This window comes from Agelaius phoeniceus, chromosome 4 (genome assembly GCF_051311805.1).
Source record: "Agelaius phoeniceus isolate bAgePho1 chromosome 4, bAgePho1.hap1, whole genome shotgun sequence".
NCBI lineage: Eukaryota > Metazoa > Chordata > Aves > Passeriformes > Icteridae > Agelaius > Agelaius phoeniceus.
This window is the reverse complement of record NC_135268.1, coordinates 34,929,360-34,956,359: the sequence shown is the minus strand read 5'-3', so window position 1 is coordinate 34,956,359 and position 27,000 is coordinate 34,929,360. Positions and strand designations below refer to the sequence as shown.

The 27,000-nt window shown below is 39.6% G+C and overlaps 1 protein-coding gene across 3 annotated transcripts; it reads left to right on the top strand.

Moving 5' to 3' along the window:
* The first annotated feature begins 1,478 nt into the window (after nucleotides 1-1,478).
* NAF1 (nuclear assembly factor 1 ribonucleoprotein) lies at nucleotides 1,479-26,578 on the top strand. 3 transcript variants are annotated; one of them, XM_077177261.1, is made up of 9 exons: nucleotides 1,479-2,142; nucleotides 2,260-2,825; nucleotides 4,270-4,414; nucleotides 6,273-6,366; nucleotides 9,438-9,520; nucleotides 10,457-10,617; nucleotides 14,213-14,264; nucleotides 18,644-18,749; nucleotides 21,249-26,578. In XM_077177261.1, exons 1-9 carry the CDS (start codon nucleotides 1,546-1,548, stop codon nucleotides 21,671-21,673), a joined length of 2,229 nt encoding a protein of 742 aa, XP_077033376.1. In that variant the 5' UTR covers nucleotides 1,479-1,545; the 3' UTR covers nucleotides 21,674-26,578. The 3 variants fall into 3 exon arrangements, with proteins under 3 accessions (XP_077033376.1, XP_077033374.1, XP_054489428.2); XM_077177259.1 differs by having other exon boundaries at nucleotides 1,479-2,289; nucleotides 2,341-2,825; XM_054633453.2 differs by having other exon boundaries at nucleotides 1,479-2,825.
* Nucleotides 26,579-27,000: the final 422 nt, after the last annotated feature.

The window sequence follows — 27,000 nt, the reverse complement described above, 5'->3', positions numbered from 1 at the left end:
CTCTTCTCAGGATCCCAATGCTGTCTCTGAAAGTGAAGATGATTCCTACCCTAGGTGTTCTGGGCAATTGTGCAGTGAGAGTTTACTGCTGTTCTTTACATGTACAGCCATAAAGGCTCCTTGCTTATGACAGTGCAAAACCGTCAAATGCCCATAATACATCCGTTCTGCTTGACCTATACGTAATTGTAGACAACTGAAAAAAAGTACTGATGAAATAAATTTGGATTATATACAAATTTGGATGACTTGCCTACTAAATGAAATTCTGCTGGTTGCATCTGCTGTGTCGTAATGGAGAGTGGAACAACCAGAGAATGAATCTTCTGCCATCAGATGCTCCCTTCAGCCTGTGGGGGTACTAGTGAAGCACTCTTGTGACAGTGGGCTCAATGTAGCCTTGACATTCTGGACAAGAATAAAATGGTTTTGGTGCCATTTGAGCTGTGGGCCATACAGTTTTCTCAGAGATGGAGGGGAAGGTTATTAGCTGGAAAACATCGTTCTCTGCTCTCATCAGATATTTAAGTCCCAGTTCTCTCTGGCACTTCCAGCATTATCACATGCAACTTTTTCAAGTATTTATCTATTTTTATCTACTTCTCCTCAGGCCTATGCTGTACTCTGTTGCTTGGCAATGAAGACCATTTGGAATCCCGTCCAAGGGACAGTGTGATGTGATCAGGGACACACAGCGTTTGCCCAGGAGTAGAGTTGTCAAACCACACTTTGGAGGCTGGGTTAAAGGGACTTGTCACCATAACAATGACCTCCTGATGCTGTGCATCTTTAGAACATCTTCTGGCATTTCCCACAGATAAATTGTGCTAAAGAGAGAACATGGTGCTTTGTCTGCTACGTTACCCTCGTGAGGAAAAGCTTTATCTGTGTGACACCAAGCACACAGAGTAGTCACACAGACACACACTCGAGTTTGTTCTCTCCTATGGGTCAGGGACACCACATTTGGAACATCCTGGGATGCAGAGTCCTTCCCCATCCCCACAGAGTTGTGTGAGACAGGCACCACAAAAAACCTCAAGCTCCAAAACTGTAAAGTATTTATGGTGAACTCAGAACACAAACAGACATTTATGTCTTGAAGACCTTGGCATTATTATACAATCAATATAATTATGCAGTCACTACGTCAGAATACTACAAATTACTATTAGTACAGTACTTTGATATTATTTTTTAAAATTATTTTTCGTTTTAGTTACATGATTCTGTGTGTTGTCAGCACATTTATAAAATGGAAAAACTGATCCCTCGCAGCAGGTCCTCAGCAAGAGCAGCCATAAGCTTCAGCTTTGTGTTTCAAGCAGGCCCTACAGACACCAAGGCCGGGTCTGGGATTTACCCCACCCGAAGGTGTCCCGGATGCCCGAGCCCCGATCCCCCACAGCGGTGCCCTGATCCTCCAGGGCCGCTCCCGCTCCTCTCCCGGTCCCGCCTCGCTTCGGCGCACGCGCCCGGGGGCGGCTCCCGGCCGCCGGAAGTGGCGCGTGCCGGGGGCGGTCCTGCGGCCCGCGTGGCGCGGGAATGGAGGGGCGGCTGGGCACCCCGGCCGTGGAGCCCGGCGGGCAGCGGGAAGTGGCGGAGCAGATGGAGAACCCGGCTTTGGGGCCGGGAGGGCAGCGGGAAGTGGTGGAGCAGGTGGAGAACCCGGCTTTGGGGCCGGGTGGGCAGCGGGAAGTGGTGGAGGAGACGGAGTGCCTGGCTGTGGAGTCGGGAGGGCAGCGAGAGGTAGTGGAGCAGCTGGAGGATCCGGCTTTGGGGCCTGCCGGGCAGCGGGAAGTGGTGGAGCAGCTGGAGAACCCGGCCGTGGGACCGGGCGGGCAGCTAGGGAATCCGGCTTTGGGGCCGGGCGGGCAGCGGGAATTGGTGGAGCACCTGGAGAGCCTGGTCGTGGTGCCGGACAGGCAGCGGGAGAACCTGGCCGAGGAGCCGGGCGGGCAGCGGGTAGTGGTGGAGCAGATGGAGAACCCAGCTTTGGGGCCGGGCGGGCAGCGGGAAGTGGTGGAGGAGACGGAGTGCCTGGCTGTGGAGTCGGGAGGGCAGCGAGAGGTGGTGGAGCAGCTGGAGGACCCGGCTTTGGGGCCTGCCGGGCAGCGGGAAGTGGTGGAGCAGATGGAGAGCCTGGTCGTGGAGCCGGGCGGGCAGCGGGAGAATCTGGCCGAGGAGCCGGGCGGGCAGCGGGAGAACCTGGCCGAGGAGCCGGGCGGGCAGCGGGTAGTGGTGGAGCAGATGGAGAACCCAGCTTTGGGGCCGGGCGGGCAGCGGGAAGTGGTGGAGGAGACCGAGTGCCTGGCCGTGGGGCCTGGCGGGCAGCGAGAGGTGGTGGAGCAGCTGGAGGACCTGGCCGTGGAGCTGGGAGGGCAGCTGAGGAATCCGACTTTGGGGCCGGGAGGGCAGCGGGAAATGGGGGAGCAGCTGGAGAACCCGGCTTTGGGGCCGGGCGGGCAGCAGGAACTGGTGGAGGAGATGGAGAGCCTGGCCGTGGGGCCGGGAGGGCAGCAAGAGGTGGTGGAGCAGCTGAAGAACCCGGCCGTGGAGCCGGGCGGGCAGAGGGAAGTGATGGAGCAGCTAGAGAACCCGGCCGTGGAGCCCGGCGGGCAGAGGGAAGTGATGGAGCAGCTGGAGAGCCCGGCCGTGGAGCCGAGCGGGCAGCGGGCGGCCGAGCAGGAGATGGTGCAGAGCCCTGCGGAGGGCGGCGGGGAAGCCCAGGCCCCTCTGCCCCCAGCCGCGGGACCGCGCCGCTCGCCGCCGCCCGCCTGGCCCCGCTCTCCCGTTGCCGCCGAGCTCTCGTCGGACTCAGACAGGTGGGTTCAGCCCCGGCGCTCGCCCCGGGTCGCCCCTTGCTCACCGAGGCCTCGGGCGGCTGTTGCTGTGGCTGAGCGCCCGGGAGCCCGGTGTGCCTGCCCGCCGCCTCCCCCCGCCCCGGTGTTTCACGCTCTGGAGCTTGCTCCCTCCCATCAAAGGTGTAATTTTTCAGTTACATTTTTGCCAGGAATCTGTTAAATTAGGTCTCCGCAGCAGCGCTGTAAAGATGTAGGATTTAACGAAAGCATGAGTTTGGTGGTTGTGGCCTGGAGAGCGTGGGCCGCCCCACAGAATGCACCTGCGGCTCTTGGGACAGGACACGCGCGGTATTACTGCTGAAAAACCTCATTGTAGGACTCAGGGTGCAGAGTCTGCACACTGTACTAGGTCCTCTGATGTTGGCATCTCAGTGGAAAAGCTCATTCTCAAGTTTTTTTTTTCTTTTTTAATGGTTCCATCTTGTACTTGCTGCATCTGTGCTTTGATGTTCAGTGTAGTTGGTGAAAGGTAACTGGTTAAATGTGGGCTCTGTTGCAGCGTTAGAAGTCTGCACACTTTGGTTGTTGCAGTAAGTCTTGTCTTTTCTTATTTGGCCGGTGCAGCAGGATGGCCACGTGCTTCTTTTGACTAGAGGAGGCTAAAATGAAGTCTAAGAATCTCCTCTTAAAGGTGCAAGGCTTCATTAACAGTTGATTGATTCAAGTTTGACTTCAGAAGTGCTCTTGTTGGTTCAAAGTTTTCCTCGAATATCATGAAGTGATGGAGAGTGAAATTCCTGACTTTCAGGGGCTTCACCTGTGTCTAGTGTTTTTTACTTCCAAAATCTGTTGTGCTGATGAACCCTAAAGATGAAATTTTCATAACTTACCTGTCTCGCGTGTATCTTTGTTTTGTTTTGTTTTGTTTTTTCTTTAACTCCCTCCATGGAACAGTCTTTTAGTCTGATTTTTTTTTCTTTCTGCTATATTGATGTTCCTGTCTGTATGGGTCTGTATTGAACCTTTTCAAAAGGTTTATTTGGAGAGGTGCTCTTATTGTCATTAATAGGATCAATTGCTTCACATTTTTTTCTTCCACCAGCCCTTGAAGAACTTAAACTTTTGCTAAATGAACATGTTCATATGAATAAGGACTGGTTTCTTACTCTTTACTTGAAATATTAAGAGTCTAGGACAATAAACATCTCTTACACACGTGGCAGTGAGAAATACTGAATTACTCTGTGAATATTTACCAGGGGATTTGGGCAGGACATGAATTAGAAAACGAATCCATTTTATTTGCAAAAATTCAATTTTTTCCCCCCTTCATTGTGCAAGATGCATTGCTTGAAATAAATATTTTCTTAACTTTCACTCAGCGTTATGCTAATGTTGGGATTTTACAAGAGCAGTGACTGTGAGAAGGCAGTATTGTAACTCCTATGTTTCTTTTTTTATTCAGTGATTCAGATTCAGATAGTTCATCAAGCACACTCTTCTCTTCATCTTCATCTTCGTCTTCAGCAGTATCTGATGAAGATGATCATCCAAATGAGAAGGATAACAGATCATACTGTCTTAGGACAAAGGATGAGTTGCCTATTGATGTAAGTACAATGCAGTATTTTTTAAACCCTTTCCTACTAACCCAACTAAAAATTTATATTTTAAGTCAGTTCTCCTGTGTTAGGGTGGGGATAGAATCAGAATAATAAAAGAGAAACTCCAAGGCTGAGCTAGACACAGTTTAGTAGGTAAAGCAAAAGCTACCCACACAAGCAAAGCAAACCTAGAAATTAATTTACCACTTTCCATGGACAAGCAGGTGTTCTGCCATCCCCAGCAAAGCTGGGCTCTATGTGTGACTGTTGCTTGGGCACACAAACACCGTCACTGGCAATGTCCCTCATTCTCCTTTTCCACCCAGCTTTGTATGCTGAGCATGATGTTACGTGATATGGAATGTTCCTTTGTTCTGTCTATGCAAGTCACCTGTGCTGGCTGTGCCCCTCCCAACTCCTTTTGCACCTCCTCACTGATGGGGTGGCATGAGAGGCAGAAAAGGCCTGGCCTCTGTGTAAGGCCTGCTCAGCAATAATAAAAACATCTCTATATTGTTAACAATATTTCCAGCACAGATCTGAAACACAACCCCGTAGCAGCCACTGTGAAGAAAATTGAGTTTTGTGCAGTAGAACCCACCACAGTTAATAGCATAGAAAGTCATGTTTTTTGGGTATATGTATTAAGGAGTGTTAGTGGAACTGTTTCAGAAATCTCTTGCTTTGAAACAAGGATTGGCAGATAGTGTATATAATGCGGCAGAAGGCACCATTTTGAGATACAGGATCAGAATTTTACTTTCCTGCTTGTTGTTGGCCTTTGAATTCTCTTACAGAAGTGACTCAGTTAAGTCTTAGCAGTGAACTTGGTTTAATGTTGGAAAAGTCACTGGCTGGTAGAAGGGTGTGATGTTTTTATCTGAATTCATGTTTGCGTTTAATGGTATAACGTTTGGGAGAGTCTTTGCCTATTTGATCTTCGCATTGCTCTCTAAGTCTTTGCCAAACACTTTAGTTAGAGTGAAGATTATCAGGTGAGGTGTTGATAAACCAGGATAAGATTCTTCTGTTTGTGTGGGATTTTATTTCTAGTTGTGGTCTTTAAAAGTGCAGTTCAGTGCTAGGATCAGGGTGTTGAATTTGAAGATAAGTTGCAGATAATTTGAAGATAAGCTTACTCTAGTTGTCTTGTATTTCATAAAGTCTTTGCTGAATTCATAGCAGCATGGTATATACATAGAAGTCTTAGTTCATGGGTAAATTGGAGGTAGATGATGAACTTGGTGTTAATTAGTCTTTGATAGTAGATTTTGATCCTTATATGGGCAAAAGACTAATTTGAATATGGGGCAGTACTCATTTTTGTATCTGAAGTTTGGCTTTTTGTGTTCTCTCTGATATCTAGTACCAAATGCCACTTTCAGCTAAAAATAATTCTCTTTGTATAGGTTGTTGTGATGTTTACATCTTCTATAAGGATCCAAGTCATGATATAAATGGACAGACTCCATTTTGTTAAATCAGATGATACACATCTGGTGTATTTTGATTATAATAATTTTTTGATTTCTCATTGTTTAATTATTGTGTTGTACATCCAGCTTGGATGAAATGCCTGTCAATTGTTGGCCTTTCTCCATTTTAATAAAACTGGCTTCTGCTGTAGTTGTGATGGAAATATGTAGAGTAGTGTCTCTGTAGGAGAGATTGCCTCAAAAGTGGTAGTCCCCCAAGATGAGTTCATTTAGAATGATTCTGAAAGAGACAAATCAAACTACATTTTTAAAAAATAAATCTTCACAATGCCAGGGAATTTTTTCAAACTGTCAAAATTTCTGCAGTGATAAAGTAGTAAGTGCCTTTGTGTGATGTTATATGCTAAACATTGACTTGATGTTTGCAGAAATTGCCTCCTGTTGAAGACTTATCAATAATTCTTCCAGATAATGTTGAACTGAAGCTCTTTGGGACAGTTTCCAGTGTCATTGAGCAGCTAGGTAGGCAAGATATGTTTGCTTTGTTTTTAATTATTATAATTTCTGTATATCTCTGCATGACTTATGTTCTTAGCTGTTCCTTCAAAGTGTCAGCCCTGCAGTGTCCTATTTCTGGGGGTAGCAGGTTGCTGAATTGGAATTTGAACTAACAGTGATGTTTGTGTTGAATTACCTTTTATTTGGCTTATATACATGTGTTTCTATGTGACTTCCCTGTTTAATTTTTTTAATTCAAACCCATTTTTTTCTACTGTGTATTATGGTTTTTATATTGCTACTGCCCACAGTTAGTGTATTTAAGTGTTTTAAGAAAATCTTCCAGTTGTAGGTGCTATTTTTGAATAACCCCTGAATATATAGCAGCTGTATAACTGAAAGCACAGATGCAGTACGGTGCAGTCCCAAGTGCTTGCTTGTTAATAGATGAGGACAGGAAAAAGACTTGTTTCTTCAAGAGTGCAAGTTCGTTTGTTGATTTATTTATGTCTTTATTCATTCCACTTCTGGCACCTTGAGCAAATGAAAGCTGCCCATTGTCAGCAGTCAGAGGATGGTGTGACTAACATGATTTATGGATGGAGGGTAAGCTTAATGGGATTGAGATACAGAATGGATGTAGGTTTAACTGCAGGCATAGAGATTTAGGGATCTTTTTGGATCTGTGTGGGACCTCAGTATTTGATAAATGAAATCAAAGTTTTGCTGAAGCTCATATTACTAAAACATCCACAGTATGTTTGTATATAAGCTATTTCAAGTGTTCATTCTGCTTGAACTGCATTCCAAGCAGTTTGCTTATGAAAATTAGAAATTAAGTTCAATTTTGAGGTTAAAGTATTTAGGCTGAATGTAATACAAAAGAAAGTATGCAACTTTTGATATTAATTTTTCTTTTAAAAGACTTCAGGTAATGCAGGCAATTCCTCTACATTATTTTATTGTAGTGAGATTTAATTTCATTAATTTGCAGGAAGCTGGGAGGAGGGTGTGGAAGATAGTAATCTGTTTCTTTTCCAATTTGCCCTTTTTTGCTTATTGATAATAATGGAATTTCAAGAAGGCTCTCTTCAGCTAAAATGGTAGTTTGAAAACAAGTTTTAAAAACAAGTTGAATCATACTTGCTATTATTCTTACTTTTGGTTTAAAATGTGAAGGTATAAACAAAACTGTTTTAAAGACTGCAGTTTTGAAAACCATCCTTAATTCTAACCCTCACTGGTGAGTATAATGTTTTCAAATACCAGTTTACTGGAAAGTGAATTCTTGAGGTTGCATCCTACTTTATGTAAGGTACATGTATAAAGTGTTGAATTACATTTGTTGGTGAAAGTTAGAAAACAAGGTAATAGTCATAATGAAATAAAACCATATGAATAGTGTAAGCCTCCAGGACAGCTGTGATTATTTTCTTGCTTTTACTACCTTGCTTTATGAATTTTCTTTCTCTTTACATTTTAGTTTCTTTTCAGTTCTTCTGAAAACAGGCATCAATTTCAGTTGATTTGTGGCTATATTAGGGATGTCAGCTAATTGGGGATATTTTTTTTTTTTTTGATTTTTGAACTAAATTGATACCTCTGGTATACCAGGTTTGTGTCTAGTCTGAGGGGAGTTATTTCTCATTTGCAAGCCACTAATATTATTCTGACACAACAGTCAGTATTCTTTTTCTGTCCCTTTGATGTCCCTTAGAATCTCTGCTGTTCTCTGTAGCAAGCTTCCAAGTTCATCAGTGTGCAGTGAGTGAGTGATACTTTTACGTGGATGTTTCATCCTGTGAGGTACATCTGAGGCTAGAACAGTGTAGGTTCATGCTTGCTGTGCAGTAGCTAAAAGCAAAATGACAGTACTTTCTCTGAACTTCTGTGCAGTGTATCAGAATTTAACAAAACTTGTGCTGTGTTTTGCTTCAAGGTACTTAAAGAGAAGAGAAAAAATCCCTGTGTGGGTTGGGACCTGGAAAGTAAACAGCTTTGGTGTACATGAGGAACTTTCCCTGGGGCTGTACTTTGGGCCCTGCAAGAGTAGAAGCTGATAATTTAGGATGGGTTGGGGTAGGGGAAGCTGTAAGTCAAATAGGCTGGAGGTGGTAATGTTTCTCCTGTTTCATGGGACTAGTGCACTGTACATTTTCAGAGTATATTTTCCTCAGCCTACTGCAGGCTGGGAGCTATGTGTGGTGAATCAAGTTGAGAACATTATCTGAGAGGTTTTGATGTGTTGTTTTTGTGTATTTTGTGTAGGATTTTTTTTGGTGTGAATGTTTGGGGATTTTTTGTTTGTTTGTTTGTTTGTTTTTGTTTGTTTTTTTGTTTTTGTTTCGTTTTGGTTTTTTTTTTGCTAAGGTGTATTTCTCATGAGGCTTAAACAACACATTAGGTACTTTCACTGTATATTTCATCTTAAAGGTAGGTACCAAAGAAATTGATTTTGCAAATTCTTTTGAAATTCAGTGAATTATTAAGCTGGTGAATTGTCATTTCCTTGTTTGGCAGGTTAAGTTTTTTGCAGATTGCGGTAGTAGCAGTATCTTTTAGTTCGGTGATATGTTGATTGCTGAAAGTCCTTTTATGTAAGTTTAGGAGTGATGATCTTGAGCTTTTTTTGGAGTGACACTGTGTACTTGAGTGACTATTTGCTGATGGACAGTCATTGAGAAAGCTTAACTGAACTTTCTGTTGTTTTACAGGTAGAGAAGTTCAATCATCATTAGGCACAAATATTGTATGAGTTGTCTAGGCATTAAACTGCAGAATAGCTAACAGATTGGGTATATGCATTTATAAACACCATCAGTTGCTGCTGTAACTGAACTGCCAGAAAGCTTTTGTGGTCTGGTGTGATTCCTAGGACTCTCTTTACCCCAGAGAACAATAATTCTGTAAGCAATATAAGCATTGGAGAAAGGGGTGTGTGATTCTAAGTACTTTAACACATGTGAAAGAATATTTGGTTGCAGCTCTACAAACTGAAGTAGACAAGTAGTGGTGTGGTTTGTTAAGTTTTACTGCAGTTAACTACATGCTGTTGAAACATAAAGTTCTAATTTATTTTTTTATTTCTGTTTTAGTAATAATCGAATCACTGAAAGGCCTGCCTCCAGTAAATGAGGAAAGCATAATTTTTAAAGAAGATCGGCAAGCAGTAGGAAAGGTGGGTGTAAAATAAGAACTTGTTATTCTAATATAAAATTGGAAGTGTGCTTTAGTGCTCCAAAAGGTAGAGTTGAAGTCTACTAAGTGAAAGAGAATGCTTCCTTGATATATAGTTTCTCTCTGTGCTTTTGACTCTTGCTATATTGATCTGTTTTTTTAATCTCAAGAATTCCTAACCTGGAATTAATTGCATCCTTGCAGAATTACAGTATCTGGTGAGTTTCCAGTGTTTCAGAGGGCTTGTGGAGAGGAAGAGATAGTTTTCAGATGTATGATATCTTGGAATAACTGGGTATGTGCTCTTTTACTGCCAGATAGAAGCAGTGGTTAGAGTGAAGTTTTACGAAAAATGGGGAATGTTTTCTTCTATGCTGTGCTGTTCTGATTTAAGGCCAGTGAAGAATGTTTGCTGAGAGGATTGTTGTACTGAATCTTGTGTTTTCTGTAGAAGGAAAGCCATTATCCACAATGGTTACTACTGAAATATCTCTAAATGCTAGATATGAGTGGAGCAAACAGTGCAGATGTTCTGTAAAACATGGCAGAATTCTCAGCTCTCTATGGAATTGGGGAACAAGCAGTAACTGTTGTAAAGGCATCTTGTTAAGATGAACTTGGAGGAAAAAATGATCAGGAGATTGTTCCAAGGGTTATGAGACTTGAAAGCATAACAGACACAAAAAACCAGAGATTTGACGAAAGGAAGGATTACTGAGGATATGAGAACTTACTGTTCCACATCATAAAAAACAGTAGTTGGGGAAATAACACTGTCAAACAAAATTCGGTAATAAAAACAAAGTGTGAAAGGAACTTCTGTTTGATGCTGCATTTTGAAAATATATTGGACTTCTTAAATATCAGTCTACAATGAAATTAGTTACTACTAATCTACTTGTAGTTTACTTAAACCTTTTAATTTTATTTCTTTCAGATATTTGAGGTATTTGGTCCTGTTTCACATCCTTTTTATGTGATAAGATTTAACAGCTCTGAGCATATCAAAGAGAAAGGTATTAATGTGCAAGATAGCATGTATTTTGCTCCATCAGTAGAGGACTTCACCCAGTATATATTTGCAGAAAAACTAAAACAGTGAGTCTGATTTATTTTCTAATCTGGTTATAATTTTTTTTATATAGCTAAAAATGTTGCATTAAAGTTGAGACTTCAGTAAGAAACTCTAAGCTTAACACTTTTAACTTTGTTTCCTTGAGGTATTCTCAACTATGTTGTAATAACAAGACCCTACTATTTTGCCGTTGAGAGCAATGAAGAGTAGCTGTAAACTGCAAGCCTTTAAAGTGCTGTAATTACTAAAGTTTAGCTTATTCTACTTAAAATACTAAGCTTGCTTTCTTTTTCTGCTGCTGTTAACTGAAATAACACAACCAGAAAAGACATTGATACTTCCTCCATACCCCCTGACACACATATTCATAAATATAAAAGAGTTTTTCAAGATGAACTTTCCAGATTTTCTTGTTCTTTAGATTCCTGTATAGTTTCAGAACTGATAATTTGTTTGCATTCTGAACAAGTTTGTATTAATTTACTATTTTTATTTCATATTATAAGGCTGGAATTGAAATGTAATTATCAATAAATCTATTTCACAATTAGAGGATAACAATTCTAGATAAAAATTACCCTCTAAATTTGCAAGAGAGGAGGGATTTGAGTGACAATGTAGTATGATGTTCAGAAACTTCTCAGCAGTGTTTGTGTATCCCAGTCTGACTGAGGAAAGTAGCATGCTTAAATAGGACTTGATGCCATTTAGAGGAACGTGTATTCAAAGATACAGACTAAAAAATAAAACATAATAAATGACAGCTGGATATTAATGTTCTAATTATTGATGAGCAATCATCTGAAATAACTGTAGGTTAGCTATCTTTTGTCATACAAGTGACTTAGTTTCTGTTTTCATAGGATTAGTTCTCAGGGGTTGATTAATTGTTTGCATTCATTACAGCTGCGCCAGTATTCATACTGAATAGTTCTTTTCTTTAGTCAGACCTGCAGGAGTCTTTTTTTTTTAACTTCCTCATTTCTGTGCAAGCAACAAGCATATTTTCTTCCCTTCGGTGAGGACCAAAATAGATCACTTTCTTGCTCTGATGCTTGTTTGTTTTTCTGCAGCATTTTGATGCCAGCTGGTCTTTGATTTGCGCTATTAAACTTTGCTGCTTAGCACAGTAAAGTGCACAGACTCTAATCATCTGCTTGCTGCATCAATAACCGTGTGCTGTACTCAGCATCTGAGATGGGAGACTTGTGTTTTACTTTGTTTCATGCTTTGGAAATAGTTTGGGAAACCATTTTTCATTTGGTAGTACTTCATTGTCATAGGTGATAAAAACCTGAAACCTGGGTAAGATACTTGAGACTTCCATGGCTTACCAGCACAGCTGAACAGTGCTTCAGACATTGTTTCTTGTCTTGATTAGCATGAGTAGTGTGACTTAAACTACAGTACACTAAAACAATAATTTATTTCTGGGTTTTGTCAGTCCAATTACTTAAGCTTGTGTGAAGCATTTGGTTCTATTGACTGAAGCTGCCTTTTCATGAAATAGAAATTCTTCATCCATTTTTAATGAAAACTGATTTCTGAATTGTGCTGTAATGCTGTATGAAGACACTTCAATGCTATAAGAATGTGACATTAATAGTAGAAAAGTCAAGCATTGGTCAGTGATCCACTAGAAGACTTTTGCACCTTAGTAGATGGTGTTTGATAACCAATAATTTTTATTTTCTGCTTTTTCTTAGTTTGACTGTGTGCAGACCAGATTTGGAGTATTACAGGCTTAAAGTTTCAAAACTCTGATGGTTCTTTGAAAAGGAAAGGAATCAAGATTAAGATCTGAAAGAAACACTGAGTTTGAAGCTTTTTCTGAAATCTGAAATGCAATCTGCTTGCATTGTACAAAGTTGCAGTGCTATGAATAAGCCTTACACTTCATAGCAAAAAAGTAAAAGTGTAGTGTAAAACTTTCTGAATGCAAAATAATTTGTTGCTAAAGATAGGCTTGTGTTGTATTGCCTGAAACCCAGTTCTAAAAAAGCTCATGTATTTTCATGATTCCTCTGAATTACCTTTTGTTAGACTTCAAGGTCTTACAGTATATAACTTCACAAGTCAAAAGAATTACTATATTGTCCTTTGCAGAAGATATTAAATACCTCGGAGCATGAAAAGCAGTTTTTGTTTTCTGAAATGAGGAAGGCTGCTTTGGGACAGTGAGATAAGCTGCCTGACCTTGAATGATTTAAAGTTTGCAGTCAGTGATGTTACATATTGCTGAATGACCGTAGGTCTTGGCAATTCCTGTGAGCTTTGCTACTTCTGGCAGGCATGTGTTGCTCAAAAATAACAAGATGAAAGGAAGAAGCAGTTCAGTTCATATTAATAAAATAACTTTTCTGCAGCTGAGAAATAACTTTAGTATAGAGTCCTTATGTTGCTCCCTGTAATGTCGTCTTCTAATTGAAGTTTAAAATATCTTCCTTGCCTTCCTTTTTACTCATAATCTCAAAAGGACATGTAGAGGTTGAACTTCAGTTTTATAGTTAGGGATTGAGGCACAAGGTACCTCCAGATGACTTGCCAGTGCTCTCATGGGTGGGACTAAGCACCTCTGAAGTACAGGCTGTTGATGCCAACGGCTATGTAGTTTTTTGTAGTTACTGCTACTTGATTGTTGCTGACTTGATGGATACAAAAAAACCTCTTTGCATTAGAGCAATGACTGAAGGCATTTTACACTGAACACTTAGATGGTTTTAGCTGTGTGGTTCTATTTTTCAAGTAAAAATTTTCAGTATTACACTGTTTTATACAGTTTTTCTGCAAAGATAGGGATTGTACCTTGATATTTCAGACCAAAACACATAAAATTTAAGAGCAGCATGGAAAAAACCTTGACTACAGAGAATGTAATTTAAATATGTTTCACAAATTCTTTGCTAATCCAAGAAAGTACTTGATCTTTAGTGAAGGACTTTGCAGTGGGTTAAATAAATTAGACTAATCCAAATTTATTTGGTGTTTATCAGGCAAGACAATTGAGTTTTTGTGTCTTTAAATGTCTTTTGCCTTGCAATTTAATTTTATGTTTACAAAAAAATAAAAGGTGAAACCTAGTTGTCTAGCTAACACTGTCTTAATAAGATTGTAAGCCAAGCACTGAGGGTCTTTTGGTTCTGAATTTACTTTGCTGTAGTTATACTGAAAGCCTGTGTCCCACTGAATGAGTTCATGTGACCTACTGAATGAGTAGGTTCTTTTTAACTAAAGGTACATTTTCTGAAACTAGAAGAATAAGAATGCTTGTGATTGTAGTCAACAGCATAAGAAATTTGCAGTGAACTACCTCAGTTCAGGTTTAAAGCAATTAAGGTTCAAAAGGATTTGTTTAGAGAATATGGTCTAAAATTTAGTATTAGGATGTTTGAAATGTTTAGTCATCACTTGAAGTAGGAAGATTTTTCAAGAGTAGTGAAGCCCTGAGTTGACCTAGATACTACTGTTTGCTTACAAACAATATTAAAAACTAAGTGACTCTTTGGAAAGAGGAAGCTCCTGTTCTGGGAGACCTGATACCTTATAGAAGGTGCTAGCCTTCATCTGTCTGGATTGTCTAATTTGTGTTTTGTGTTGTTTTTTTTTTTCTTCTTTCAGGGAAAAAGGTTCAGATGCATCTTGGAAGAATGACCAAGAACCACCACCTGAAGTAACTATAGAGGGTTTTGGGGTTTTTTTGTTTATTGTTTTTACACAAGTCATATGTCAAAAATACTCTGTGCAGAACAAGTAATTAGCAAGGTTATCTTTTTATGGAGGCAAAACTTGAATGTACCTCTTCATTGAAACTAAGGGTCATAGAACTTAAAAAGGTCTCATAGTGAGTGTAGAGAGTACTACCTGTCTCTCTGCTTGCTTATTGCAGTTGGCAAAAATGTGTATCTTCAGTTCCTCTAGTCCTGCAAGAACATATTTGACAACCTGAATGTTTAGCTTTGGGTAGCAGTGCTTTTACTTTCCCTAATAATTTTGCTTCTGCTTGGGAATTTTTTTCTCTGCTATTCTTTCACTGCATCTTTGTCTTCAATTGGCCATAAGCAATTGCTTGTCTTTAAAGGCTTACTAGTACTCTGCAAACTTACTACTTGTACATTTGAGCTGTCTGGTCTTCAAAATTAATTTGACATCTCTGTTGGCATTCTTTAAATGCTTCATAGTAAGCTTACCCTACAGTTGGCTGTTATAAAATAAAGTTCCATGAGAGAAGATGGGCTTCTTAAATAAAATGGCTGTCATACAGGGTCATGCAGAATTAGGAGCTCCTTGTGACCATTGACATCATTTGCTATAGGATCTGTAAATAGTTCTTCAGTGACTTTCTGTTTGTGGTCCTTAACTCCACTCTAGCTATATGTTCTGTGAAAATTCAATAAGAATCACAAGGCTGATAGTTTTACTGAGTTGTTTTACATCACAACAGTTGAGTCACTTTTCCTTGCAATTTTTACTTTAAACAATACAAAGTAACTGAAATTCTTAGAAGCCTTGTGTCTACCATAGTATTCTAAAGAGATCTGTCTGCTTGTTTTGAATCTTCCAAATGCTTGCCTTTTTAGCATAATTCTGTACTATGTAATACATGCTTCTCACTCTATAATTTGGTAGGAAAGGTGTGTTTTGTGGGATTTGGGTTTTTTTTTTTTTTTTTTTTTTTTGGTAGAGTGTAATGGTATTTGTTTGGTTTTGTTTCTCCAGTGTTCTAACTGATTTTTAGGATGGAATGGAATAGACTATTTCAGTTGGAAGGAACCTACAGCAGTCAGGGCTGACAAGGGCTGAAGCATAAGCTGAAGTGTGTTGTGCAAAGCATTGTCCAAATGCCTCTTAAATACTGACAGGCTTAGGGTGTCAGCCACCTCTTTAACAAGTCTCTTGACGACTTGCAGTGTTTGACGACCCTCTCAGTAAAAAATTTCTTTGTTATTTCCAGTCTGAACCTCCTTGGTACAGCTTTGGACCTTCCTACTCATCCTATTACTGCGTACCAGGTAGAAGAGATCAGCACCTCTCTCTCCCCTTCCTCAGGAAGCTGTAGAGAGCAATGAGGTTGCCTCTGAGCCTCCTTACCACCAAATGAGGCAAGTCCAGGGTTCTTAGCTGCTCTCTGCAGGACATGCCTTCCAGTGCTGTCACCAGCTTGGTTTCCTTCCTCTGGATGCAACCAAGGACTTTGACATTCTTGACATGTGGGGCCCAGAACTGCACACACCACTCAGGATGAGGCTCCCCAAGGCTGAATGCAGTGGGACAGTCAGCTCTGTTGGTTGTCTGCTCTTGCTGTGCTTGATGCACCCCAGGATGGGGTTTTGCCCTCTGGGTTCCATGGCACACCCTGCTGACCCACACTGAGCTGCTGCTGACCAGCACCCCCAGACCCCTCTTGGCAGGGCTGCTCTCCAGCCATTCCTCTCCCAATTTACACTTGAGCCTGGTGTTACCTCATTGTAGGTGGGCAGTATTTGGACTGATTAGATTTCATTCCATTAATCATTGCCCAGGGCCTCAATCCACCTAGATCCTTCTGCAAGGCTTCCTGTTCCTCAAGAGAGTCAATGGCAGTTTGGTATCAGCAGACTTGATCATGCAGCTTCTAAATGCTGTGTCCAGATCATAGATCAATATGTTAAACAAAACTGGCCCTGGAACTGAGCCCTGAGGAACTCTGCCCTTCAGGCACTTCTTCACCCATTGCACCATGCCCCTGTTTATCCAGCACTGAACTGTTTGTCCAGAAGGATGCTGTTAGGGACTGTATTAAATTTTTCATTCACAGTCCTTATCTCCCAGGATGGTTGTTCTGGCTTGAAGGAGAGATGTTGTGACATGATCTTTTTTGGGCTCAAAGATGGGTCCTGTAAGGATGTATCAGTCTGTCAACTTGGAATGTTGCTTTTTCCACAGTAGTGAATAAGGATGATGCATTTTGAAATACAGTTTTTTGTTTCCTGTAAATGAAACAGAGCTGTGTAGTGCTAACTTCTCTCAAAGAATGTGTGTCTGTCAGTTCTGACTGTAAATTGCCTTCCTTTCTTGTAGAGACATAATCTCACAGAGGATCTGAGAATTACAAGTGTTGTATAAGAATTGGACTGTAGGTTTGTTCTCCATAGAGCTTTGAAAGACAATACTTAGGGACATCTGTCTTGCTTTCATTCAGCAGTTTTCTTGTGGTGATGATATCAGATGGGCTTATTGGCTAATTTTGAGCTCTTCTGTTTTTCATGCTTTAAAAGCTGTTCAGGAGATAAGCTTGTAGGTATGTCATTTGAGTTTGTAGGAACCAATGAAATTTTATTGGCCAAAGTACAGTTAGTCAAATCTGCAGATACAGATTCATTGCCTTTTCCAAAGTTTGGTTTTTTTTTCCTTAAAGATTTTTCTTAATTTAAATTTGTTGTACCTCACTATAGGAACAAACAAAGGAAGCTTGAAAAAAAAGTCAGTGATGAGAAGGGTGGGCATTCTTCTGACCGTGTGCTGTTTGGGAAAAAACCCACATCTAACATCTTGTAATCCTCAATTAAAATAATCTTTGGTTAGTTCTAGCAGTTACAGTTTATGCCACGCTATCCCAAGCTGTGACAGTTGATTAGCTGATAGAAAGTAGCTTTTGCTGTGAAGGTAATAGCTGCTGATAGGGGTGCAGATCAAATTTTATGCTACTGATGCTTGAAATTGTCTCTTAGGGGCAGACCCTTTTAGAGACCGCAGATTGCAGCCAGCAATCTGATTTCTTGCCAGCCCCTGTAGTAAGCTGTGTGCAATTTTTGTAGTCACTTCTTTTTGTGATAGTGTGAAACTTTGTTTTTGTATGAATGTTAAATTAATCCATGGTAGGCTTTTCTTACTTGCTACTTTTAGTTATATGGTAATCATTCCTTTTTGGCAGGCTCTTAACTAGCCCAGCTTATTTGTGGAGTCACTTATACAATCTCTCCTAGCTTTGTCTTCGGGCTCAGAGGATGACTAAATGTGGTCTGTATGCTGCAAGATAACCATAGTTATCAGCAGCAGATAACCATAGTTTTTCTGTGGGGTGACTTCTTTGGGATGTTACATGGAAATTAAAGAGCAGTAAAAGGTGTCCATTATTTGCTCAAATAATTTGAGCATAATATGTTCAAATTGCTGTTCATTATTTCTGCACTACTGGAGCATAGTGTACTGGAGTTCTTAGAAAAAACAGGAGTTAGTGAAAGATTTTACTTCATGATATACATCATCTTGCTGTAGTTCTTACAGCTTTTTTGAATGTCATCTAGTTATGTAGTAGAAGAAATAGTTGTATTCAAAATTAACTTTATGAGACTTTTTAAGCACTGTTTTGGTGCAGTGTTTTTGAGATCCGTGCTCTGTGTATATGATAGAAGTAAGCAGCATAGCCCCTACTTTTAGAATTGGGAAGGGGGGGTTAGGAACAAGTCCTACCCCTTTTAAGTTGTATGAGTGAGCTGTTTTTCAGGGAACTAATTAATGCTGACAGATTTCTTCCCTGTCCCTGATAACTTACCCTCAATCATGTAAGTTAGGATTCAAAAGGTAGCAAAACCTTGTGTAACAAGAAGAAAACGTTGCAGGGACGTTGAATCTGTTGTAAATGACAACATTCCTCAAAGCTGAAAATTTCTTTTCAATAACATTGCTATTTGAAATTCAACAGGAAATGTTATTAAGTATACTGCAGAAAATTCCAGTGTAGTGTCAGTTTTAGAGTAGAGATTTGATAATGTAGTTTTAATGCTGAATTATGTATTACTTGCCAAAGTAATTTTTATTTATTTTAACAATTCATTTTTTAATTCATTTTATCTGCAGTTAATCTTTGAAAGCTTTTTCCTGGCAGCTCCTTTTCTTTTCTTACTAACGTCTAGGCAATCAAACATTTGTGTTCAGCTCTGGAATGTTGCTCTTTTCAGGAAAATTAGAAAGGATAACTGAGTCATGCATCAATTGTGTTATGACTAATTTTTTGAGTGTTAACTTTTTTCTTGTGCTGAGAAGCTAGCTGATTTTTTTTTTTTTTACTAGGTTTTGGATTTCAGTGATGATGAAGAAGAAAGAGAGGCAAAACAGAAGAAAAGAAAATCTCAAAGTCAAGGAAGGAAGAAAATCCGATCAGAAGCCCTTCCACCAAGTGAGTGAATGCTTTTGTCTGTTAATCTAAGTTTGGAATGCCCATTTATAACTGTCTTAGTGATTGAGTTTTTCTATAGTTAACACTTTCTGTACTTTTTTAACTTACATTTGAGTTTGTGGCTACATTCCATGTTTATTATTTTATAACTAAAATTAAGTTTTATTCTGTTGAAGTGGAAGCCCTGTGCAAGGGAGGTGGTATAGCAGCAGAGCCATTGTCAGGGGAAAGTGAAAGGCTCTTAGAACAGTGCTGGTTGACGCACAGTGAGGATTCTGAACAGATGCCACCATTTGGTTGGGGTTCAGCTAAAGCCTTTGAGTGCTGGGAGAAGACAGAGGAAGGCTGTGTGCAGTTTTTGGAAATCCACTTCTTTGCTATCAAGGGAAGAGATACAGGTCTTGGATGGAGAATTTACTCCTCTGTCTAAAATGAAGCTCTTCCTCACCCATGACATACAGATACTCTTCTAAATAACTCTTACTTTTGTAACCTGCTGAGAACCTTTCTGTTTACCTAATGCAGTCATTCGATGACCAAAGCTGTATAGATTTTCATAATTTGAATAGCCTTCTTTACTCTCCATTCTCCTGCTGCTTTTGTATCTGTTCCTGGTGCATGCTTGCAGCTGTGCTCTGTTTACCATAATCAAATTTTCTCGTCTCTCATGCCTCTCCTGAAAAAACTGTGATTTTTTGATTGCCATTTTGGTTGAATAATTCATATTGCATTCCTCTTTTTCTGTTCTCACTGGTCTGCTTTGGGTGCATGCTTTTTATACCTCTCCCTTTAAATATGACTCTCACCCCTTACCCTCTTCTACTGCTTACTTACCAGATTGCTTCAGCTATCTGCAGCATGGTGCTTCCCCCATTGAATTTCTCAGGCTCCTGTGACTTTTCTGCTCTTCCTTTGTAAAGCTAATATGCATTGTGCCCTGCTGAAACCCTTTTCTCTTGATCTGGGAGATCAGTAGGTGTCCTTTAATACTTTTTGTGCAGTACAATCCTCCCTTGTATCAATCAAATAAAGCCACAATCTTTCTTGGACTGGCTTTTGCCCTATGGTTTTGACAGTTTTTTTTTTCCTTTAAGAGATGGATCTGAATTGTGCTGCACTCTCTTCATTACTGAAGGTTATTTTTTCTGTTAATCCAGCATATGTGTGTTTTCCACCACATCCTTGGTCTGCCAGTGGGCATCTTGAGTCTGTTGCTGGATGTTACTGTTCCTATGGCTGTTCCATAACTGAGAACACAGCAGGAGGAACTGCAGCACTCTTGTCAAGGAAGACAGGTTTTGATTTGCTGTGGGTTTTTTGTAAATAATATGGCACAGATTGAAGTTGTGTGCAATTTGTTTTGGCTGTAGAATTCAACAGCAATGATATGTCACAAATTGAGGCATAAAGTTGGTCTCAGATAAAGACTTACATGAGTGTATTGTCTCTTGTTAGAGTATTTGATGAAAGAACAAAAATACTTATTCAAGTACTTCAGTGCTTCCAAGAGGTCTGCTTGTACAAAAGGAATCTTAACTCCTAATCTCCCATGATGTGTAGAAGTTCTGGTATCCAACTACCTTTCCAGACTAAAAAACATTTTCACCTTTGAAAATCTATGTAGTCAGGTGCCAAGGATGAGGTTCACACAGGCTTTTAAATTTCAGTGATTTTATGTGGTGTTATATTCCTGAATACCTTGTTGCTCCCAGACATAAAATCCTTCTGAGGGTTTAAGTTCTGCAGCTTTTTGAATATCTTAACAGCTCTTTGGAGCATTTTTCGTATTTCCGTGCTTTGCATTTTATCGTTGTAATCCCATTAAAATTTCTATGATATTTATATAAAGGGGCAATATATTTGTTATGAACATTAAATATATATTTAGAGTGAGTTGTGCAAAGAAGAATTTGTCTTAAAAAGATGAATGCTGAAAGCTAATTGGCTAGAGAGCAGAGACTCTGGTTTTTCTGATAAGTTATAAGTCTTTTCTTTCTGATAAGAAAATAAGTTAATTTTATTAATGTGAGTTGGAATAATTTCTTGTGTCTTGTGTCTATGCTGTAATACCAAATTGGGACTGAAGGCTGGATACCCCTTCAGTGTAATGCAGTGTTGATTTATCTTTAGTTTTAAAATGTGTTGTTCTAAAATCTTGTTTTAAAAGCTTCCAAAATACTCAAAATTTGCATGTTCCATTTATACAAATGAAAAGTCTGGAGGGAAAGAAGATGAAATTTCTTTTTTAAAGACTGAGTTTGCAACTCTCAGGATCATCCTTTTGATATTGCTTCTATCAATCAAGATTAGTTACTAAACAGTAGAATTGCTGCTGTTATTTTATTCTTCATGTATTAGTTGCCAGTATTACTTGTTGATAAGATTGCTTTACAAATTTCATTGACTTCAGCTTGAAAGATTTGTGAAGACTAAGCCTGATCTTTCCAAAATAATATTACAGCTGTGTGTGGGGGGTTCTTCTATTTGTTTATTCTTTAGGTGAGAATAAAGAACTTCATCACTCAGTGCAACAGCCTGCTTCAAGTTACTCAAGGGGATACCGTGGCAGAGGGTTCTCCAGGGATCTGTTTCCTCCTCCATCAGGCCCTCGAGGGTTTTTCAGATCACAAGTAAGACCACCACCACTGTACTTTTCAGACTGGAGGATGAACCAGGAACCACCAGTGTTCCCACCACCTCACAGAAGAGAAAACCCAATGATGCAACAGTATGGCTTTCCTCCTCCAGATTTTGGTTATGTCAGTGATTGGCATCAATTCCCCCCTCCACCTTCAAATATGAATGTGATGTGGACAGGCCCAAACACGTACAATTCATCCTGCTCATTTCTGCCACCACCGCCGCCACCGCCGCCGCCACCTCCTCCTCCAGACAGCCATCCTCCTCAGTTCAGGCCTTACTGAGATTCCATATGGGTTCATGTACAGCACTGCAGTTTACAGGGAGAAAGAACAGCCTGCCAGGACTGCATTCCCTTATTCTGGAGATGCTTTCTTTTACTGCAGTGGTAGAACAAATGCGGAGTTTTGTGCTTTGTGGGACATCTGTAGGAAATTATTTTTTTCTGTGTATGTTTTCTGTTTCCAAAAAGAAATTTATATGATAAAAATAACTGAATATTGAATAATAGTTTATTTTTATATCTGCTACTTTAAGATGATAAATAAAAGCCTTTTGGAAGTTGGTATGTAGCGATGGAAATCTATTTTGTAATAAATGTAAGAGTTTATATAACTACTGTTAAGTAGTGATGAGGGTATCTCACATAGACAATATTATATTTTTAGGATGATGGTGTATTGCTGTGCTAAAACATTTTTCTCAATTTCTGCAAATTTGAAACTTACATGGGAACTGAAAATCTGATATCTAAATTTTGAGGTAGGTTTTTTTCCTATATACAAGGCATAAACCACTACCCAGCTTTCAATACTTAACTAATTTCATGTTAACTAAAAGACTGTGTCTGGATGGTTCTTTTTAAAAAATATCTGTAGCACCTAGATCTGAATCGGGACCAGTTGCTGACTTGCTGTGTCACATTCGGTGTTCTCCAATGGTTGTAGAAGATCAACCTATTCATGGGATGTTTTGGATTAAATTTAGAATCTAAAATCAGCATGATTTCTCTACCTTGGCTCTAACTTCTCTAGCTCCTAATGCAGAGTGCTCATAAATACCTACTAGAGTGTGCAGTCAGCCTTTCTAGGAAGAAGTCATCAGGTCTGTTGGAGAGAAAGCCATTTCAGAACTCCCTTGTTTAAATTTGTAAGTGCAGATGGCACTAAATTGCTGTTTGTTTACAGTCAAAGCAGTCTCTTCTGGAATTATGAGGTTCATCAATTCTCCCAGCTTGTTTCTGGTTTGGAGGTGAAGTTATCAACCAAGGATCACTTGGAAGAACCTCCACCTGTCCAAAGAGTCCCCCAATTGCACTTCCCTAGTTTCTATGGAAGTGACTCTGCCTGACTAGTTTGGAAGACCTTACAATGCATCAATATTTTTTTAAACAGGAGGAAAAAGTACTTGTGGGACAGTCATCTTAAGGATTATTTTTCAACTGAAGTCATTACTAGCTGCGGTGATTTTTGAATGTTTACCAGTACAGTCACCTGGACCTGATAAAAGTGTGCAGTATGTATTTCTATTCTCAGATTTGGTTTGACCTGATTGCTTTAAATATGTAAAGTCTTAAGTAAGCTGTGCAGGTGTTGTTTAGACTTTAATTCCTAATTGCTTTAAGTATGAAAAAGGAAAGGACCACCTTGTCTAAGATGGTGCAACTCAGAACTAGAATTTAATTTCAGACTTGAAAGTTTGCTATAATATATTTAAGTAACAATATTCTTTGATATATCTAGAACTACTGTTTCATGGGTTTGCCACTGAGAAGGTTATATAGATGTCAGTTTATGGCAAGCTAAGGTTAAGGTAGTCTACAACGGCAACAAATAGTTTCAGAAGAGCAGCGTTCCAGACATTCATGTTTAACTTGGTTCCTGCAGATAAATTTTTTGTAGTAAAAAGAATGCCCAGTTCTAGTTCATTGTAAATGTTTCAGGGGAACAGAGAAGGGGCTGCATTTCTGGCTATTTCAGCAGTAACCTGGATATGACCATTCTCACTGATAAGGGATGGTACAATGATAGAGATGTTACAAGTGAAGTATCAAATATAAAAGCATTTTCAAGTCAATTATGTAGTAAAGGGAAAGAAATTGTCAACATCACACTTGGACTTGGGATGCTAATGGCTTGCTGTATGTCCCTGGCATAGACATCATCAGCCAAAGTGGCAGTTAAAGAGTTAACACCAAGAACAGGAGTGAGGTACTAGGAGGTGCAGGTACAACAGTCTTAATTATTACTACTATTGCAACTGGTTTTTTTTATGTATAGTAATGTTCACCTTTTTCTGCAATAATTAGCTCTATACTAATAATAGTTTGAATTAGGCTGTTAAGATTTCTCTTAAATGAAGATGTGTTCTCCTTCCTCATAACTATTTTTCCATGTGACAAACCCAGTATAAAGCTGGTTTACAGAATGTAGTTTGACAAATATGCTGCAATTGAAGGCACTTTACTAATTCTTGGTTGTTAACTGCAATGCTGGTTTTGTGTGCACTTGCCCGTTTGCTAGGCTTTGGGCTGTGATTGGTCAAATGTAAGTATTTTCTAGTGGAGAAAGCAGAGGAAATAAGAATATTTTCTAGGAGTTGAAAAATCTCTCTATTTCTGACTCCTGTTGTCCTCACATTGGGCCTGGAATGCTACAATAGAGCTCTGTCACTTCTGTAATATTTTTAGTTCTTCCCCTTTTAGAGGAATTTCTTTATGGCCTGCTTTCCAGCGAAAGCTTAAGGCATGGGATGGAGGGGAGGGACTCGAGGAAAAGGGAGGCTTAGGGGAAGATTAGCCATGATTTTTCAAAGGGTTGAGGTTTACAAATAGAAGTATGGATGCAGTAAACTATTGGACTGCATAAATTTCTGTGACTGATAACATGGGAAATGGAATTGTAATCGCACATTTGACGGCATTCCTCTTAAGTCTATAAACAAAAGTGGTACTTTTGCTGGTCTTAAATTTAGACAAGTGTCAGCAGCAGGAAGGGGATGGGCTCATCTTGAAGGTGAGCAGCAAAAGGACAAACAGGTTTCTTAAACTGACAAGTGGTGTGGGAAGCAGTGAAGCCCATGCTGCCACAGGTTGCTTGGAGAGACGGTGGACTCTCCAGTCTTTGAGGGATTCAGAATTTGATTTTGGGCAGTGGCCTGTGGGATGTAATGTCCAAAGTCTTTCTTTGAGTGGAGAGGTGGGCCAGGTGGTGTGTGAAATCCATCCCAGCCCAAACTAATCTTTTCATTACTGTCATTGTTCTGGAGTTCTGTTTTCTCACCAGAGATTTTTTTTTGACTCTAGATGCTAAGAGACATGAATAGCCTAGCCTGAATTACTGGTTTTTGGGAAGCCTGGCTTTTCATTTATGCTATTGTATTCTTTCATTGTACCTCAGATTTTTATAAACAAAATCATCATACTGTTCTAAAAGTTGGACTTGCTGCAGAAAATAATGGGTGCTTCCATTTCACTAGATGTAAGATGAATTGAAGATTTGTTCCTTTATTAGTTGTTTGGAAACTAATGCTAATGAGAGTCTTAGTTGCTGTCATTTTCCCTTAGGGGGTAAAGTAAAGCATTTTGTATTGTACAATTTATTTTGAGAATGTTATCGAGGAATACCTACCCAATCATATTTTTTTTAAATGCAACAACAGAAAAACCCCTGAGAATTATTTTTAACAAATGTTCTCTAAAGTTGGGATTTTTGCCTTAGGTAAGACCTTTTTTATAATGCAAAGCACTCATGCCAGGATGCATATTAATGACATGCAAATGAAAATAAGAAATAAGCAGGTTTTTTTGTAGGTTATGTTTAGATGTTTCCAGGTTCCATTTTCTATTTCTTTGCAACTCAAAGGTATAGTCGCTTATTCTTGCCTGGTGAATTTAGTGATGCACATAACCTGATTTAGAGGATTGATGAATCTGCACAAAACAGTTGGTAATAAATTTGTTATGGTGACAGGTGAAAAAATGGAAAACACTGGCAATGATGACAAGGCTTTTACAGAACAGTTTACCTGTCAAGGCAAATCCATAATCTGGAAAGCATGAGTAATGATCTTTCTTTATCTCAATCACTGTATGGCTTATTCAGAGTTATTGAATGTGGGGTAGCCTTCACTTGCCATAGATGAAATCTTTTGAAACTATGGAAGAATAATATTGTTGATTTTCCTGTGAATCTGATGCTCTGCATTTTTTTGGCAGTGTTTTGTGAAAATGCTTTGTTAGGATTTGCTGTTTGGCTGCTGAGGTTTGAATTGGATGGAGATTGTGAATCACAGAATGGTTTGGATTGGAAGGGTCACTGAAGACCATCTGGGTCCAACCCTTCTGCAGTGGGCAGGGACACCTTCCAATAGACAACAGCCCTGTCCAGTCTGACCTTGCTTAGTGCACAGTGCTTGCTATTTATTAGCAGAAAGCCAGTTACACAGAGGGAAAGGAGTGAGCAACTGTCCCACATTCCAGCTTTGAACTTGGACACAGAATCTTCTCTCTGACTCTTCTGTGCCCACCCGAGTAGTTCCAAGTACATGGGCAGAAAATAACTTGCCCTGCAAAAGGCTGAAACTGCTATGGGATCAATTGTAGTTATGAACTGTTTTAAGTTTGCTAATATTAAGTCTCAAAGACTATTGTTTCCATTCTAAGCAGGAAGATTTCACTCTGAGTTTCCTGCTGTGGGAAGTAGGAAACAAAAATCTAGAAACTTGTTAATCATTAGAATGAAACTGCTGCTTGATATCAGAATTAGTTGTTATGAAGGTCTGTCTTTTGGAAGAAGTGGTACAGCTAATATTTTCTTTCAAGAGAAGAAGAATGCTATATCTGTTTATTGCTATTTATTAGTTTTTAGTATGTACATTAAGTGGTCTCAAATCTGTTTTGTGAGACTTGCATGCATATGAAATCTGCAAAAAAACCAAAGTATTTTCTTCAGTGTAGACCCAGGAAAAGAGTATGTTTTGTGACATTCCAATTGACTCCTTTATGTGAATGTTTAACCTCATGGAGGCTTTCAATTTGCAATTGAAAATTATACCTAGACTGTAAAGAGTTGTTAAACCTGTCCACTGGATCATCACACTCTCAATTACTCCTTTCCTGGGCTGTCCTGTGTTACAGCACACCCCTTTATATAGAAGCAAATATTTATTAAATGACATTTTTGCAAGCACTTTTCTGTGTTTAGTTTCTTGGTTATACTCTTCACTGTGATGTGTTTAATTCATAGTTTTACATTTATTTATGATACCCTACAGTCTCCACAGCTTGGCTTTGCCACATAGTGATGCACTTGATCTTTGGTCTTGGTAAATGCTTTCTGCAGTGATGAGAACAGAGGGGCATATTTTTTCCTACTTTTTGACACTGCAACACTCATCTCTGCCACTATTATATCCAAAAGAGGTACAGTACCACGTGCATTGATAACTCTGTTTTTGGTTAGTGCATGTTTGGTGTTCTCGTTGCAACGTATCCCATATATACACATTATACTCTCTTTATGGTGTATCCCATTTTTGCTCTCAGTACCATTCTGACCCTGAAATTACTTGGACATTAACAATTTCCATCCTTCCAGCATAAGATGATGAA

Bases quoted from the DNA above. Each gene is read 5' to 3' on its own strand.
- NAF1 (XM_054633453.2), top strand. From the start codon at position 1,546: ATGGAGGGGCGGCTGGGCACCCCGGCCGTGGAGCCCGGCGGGCAGCGG. The intron at 9,521-10,456 runs GTGGGTGTAAAA...TATTTCTTTCAG, and splicing joins ATCGGCAAGCAGTAGGAAAG to ATATTTGAGGTATTTGGTCC. The intron at 10,618-14,212 runs GTGAGTCTGATT...TTCTTCTTTCAG, and splicing joins TTTGCAGAAAAACTAAAACA to GGAAAAAGGTTCAGATGCAT.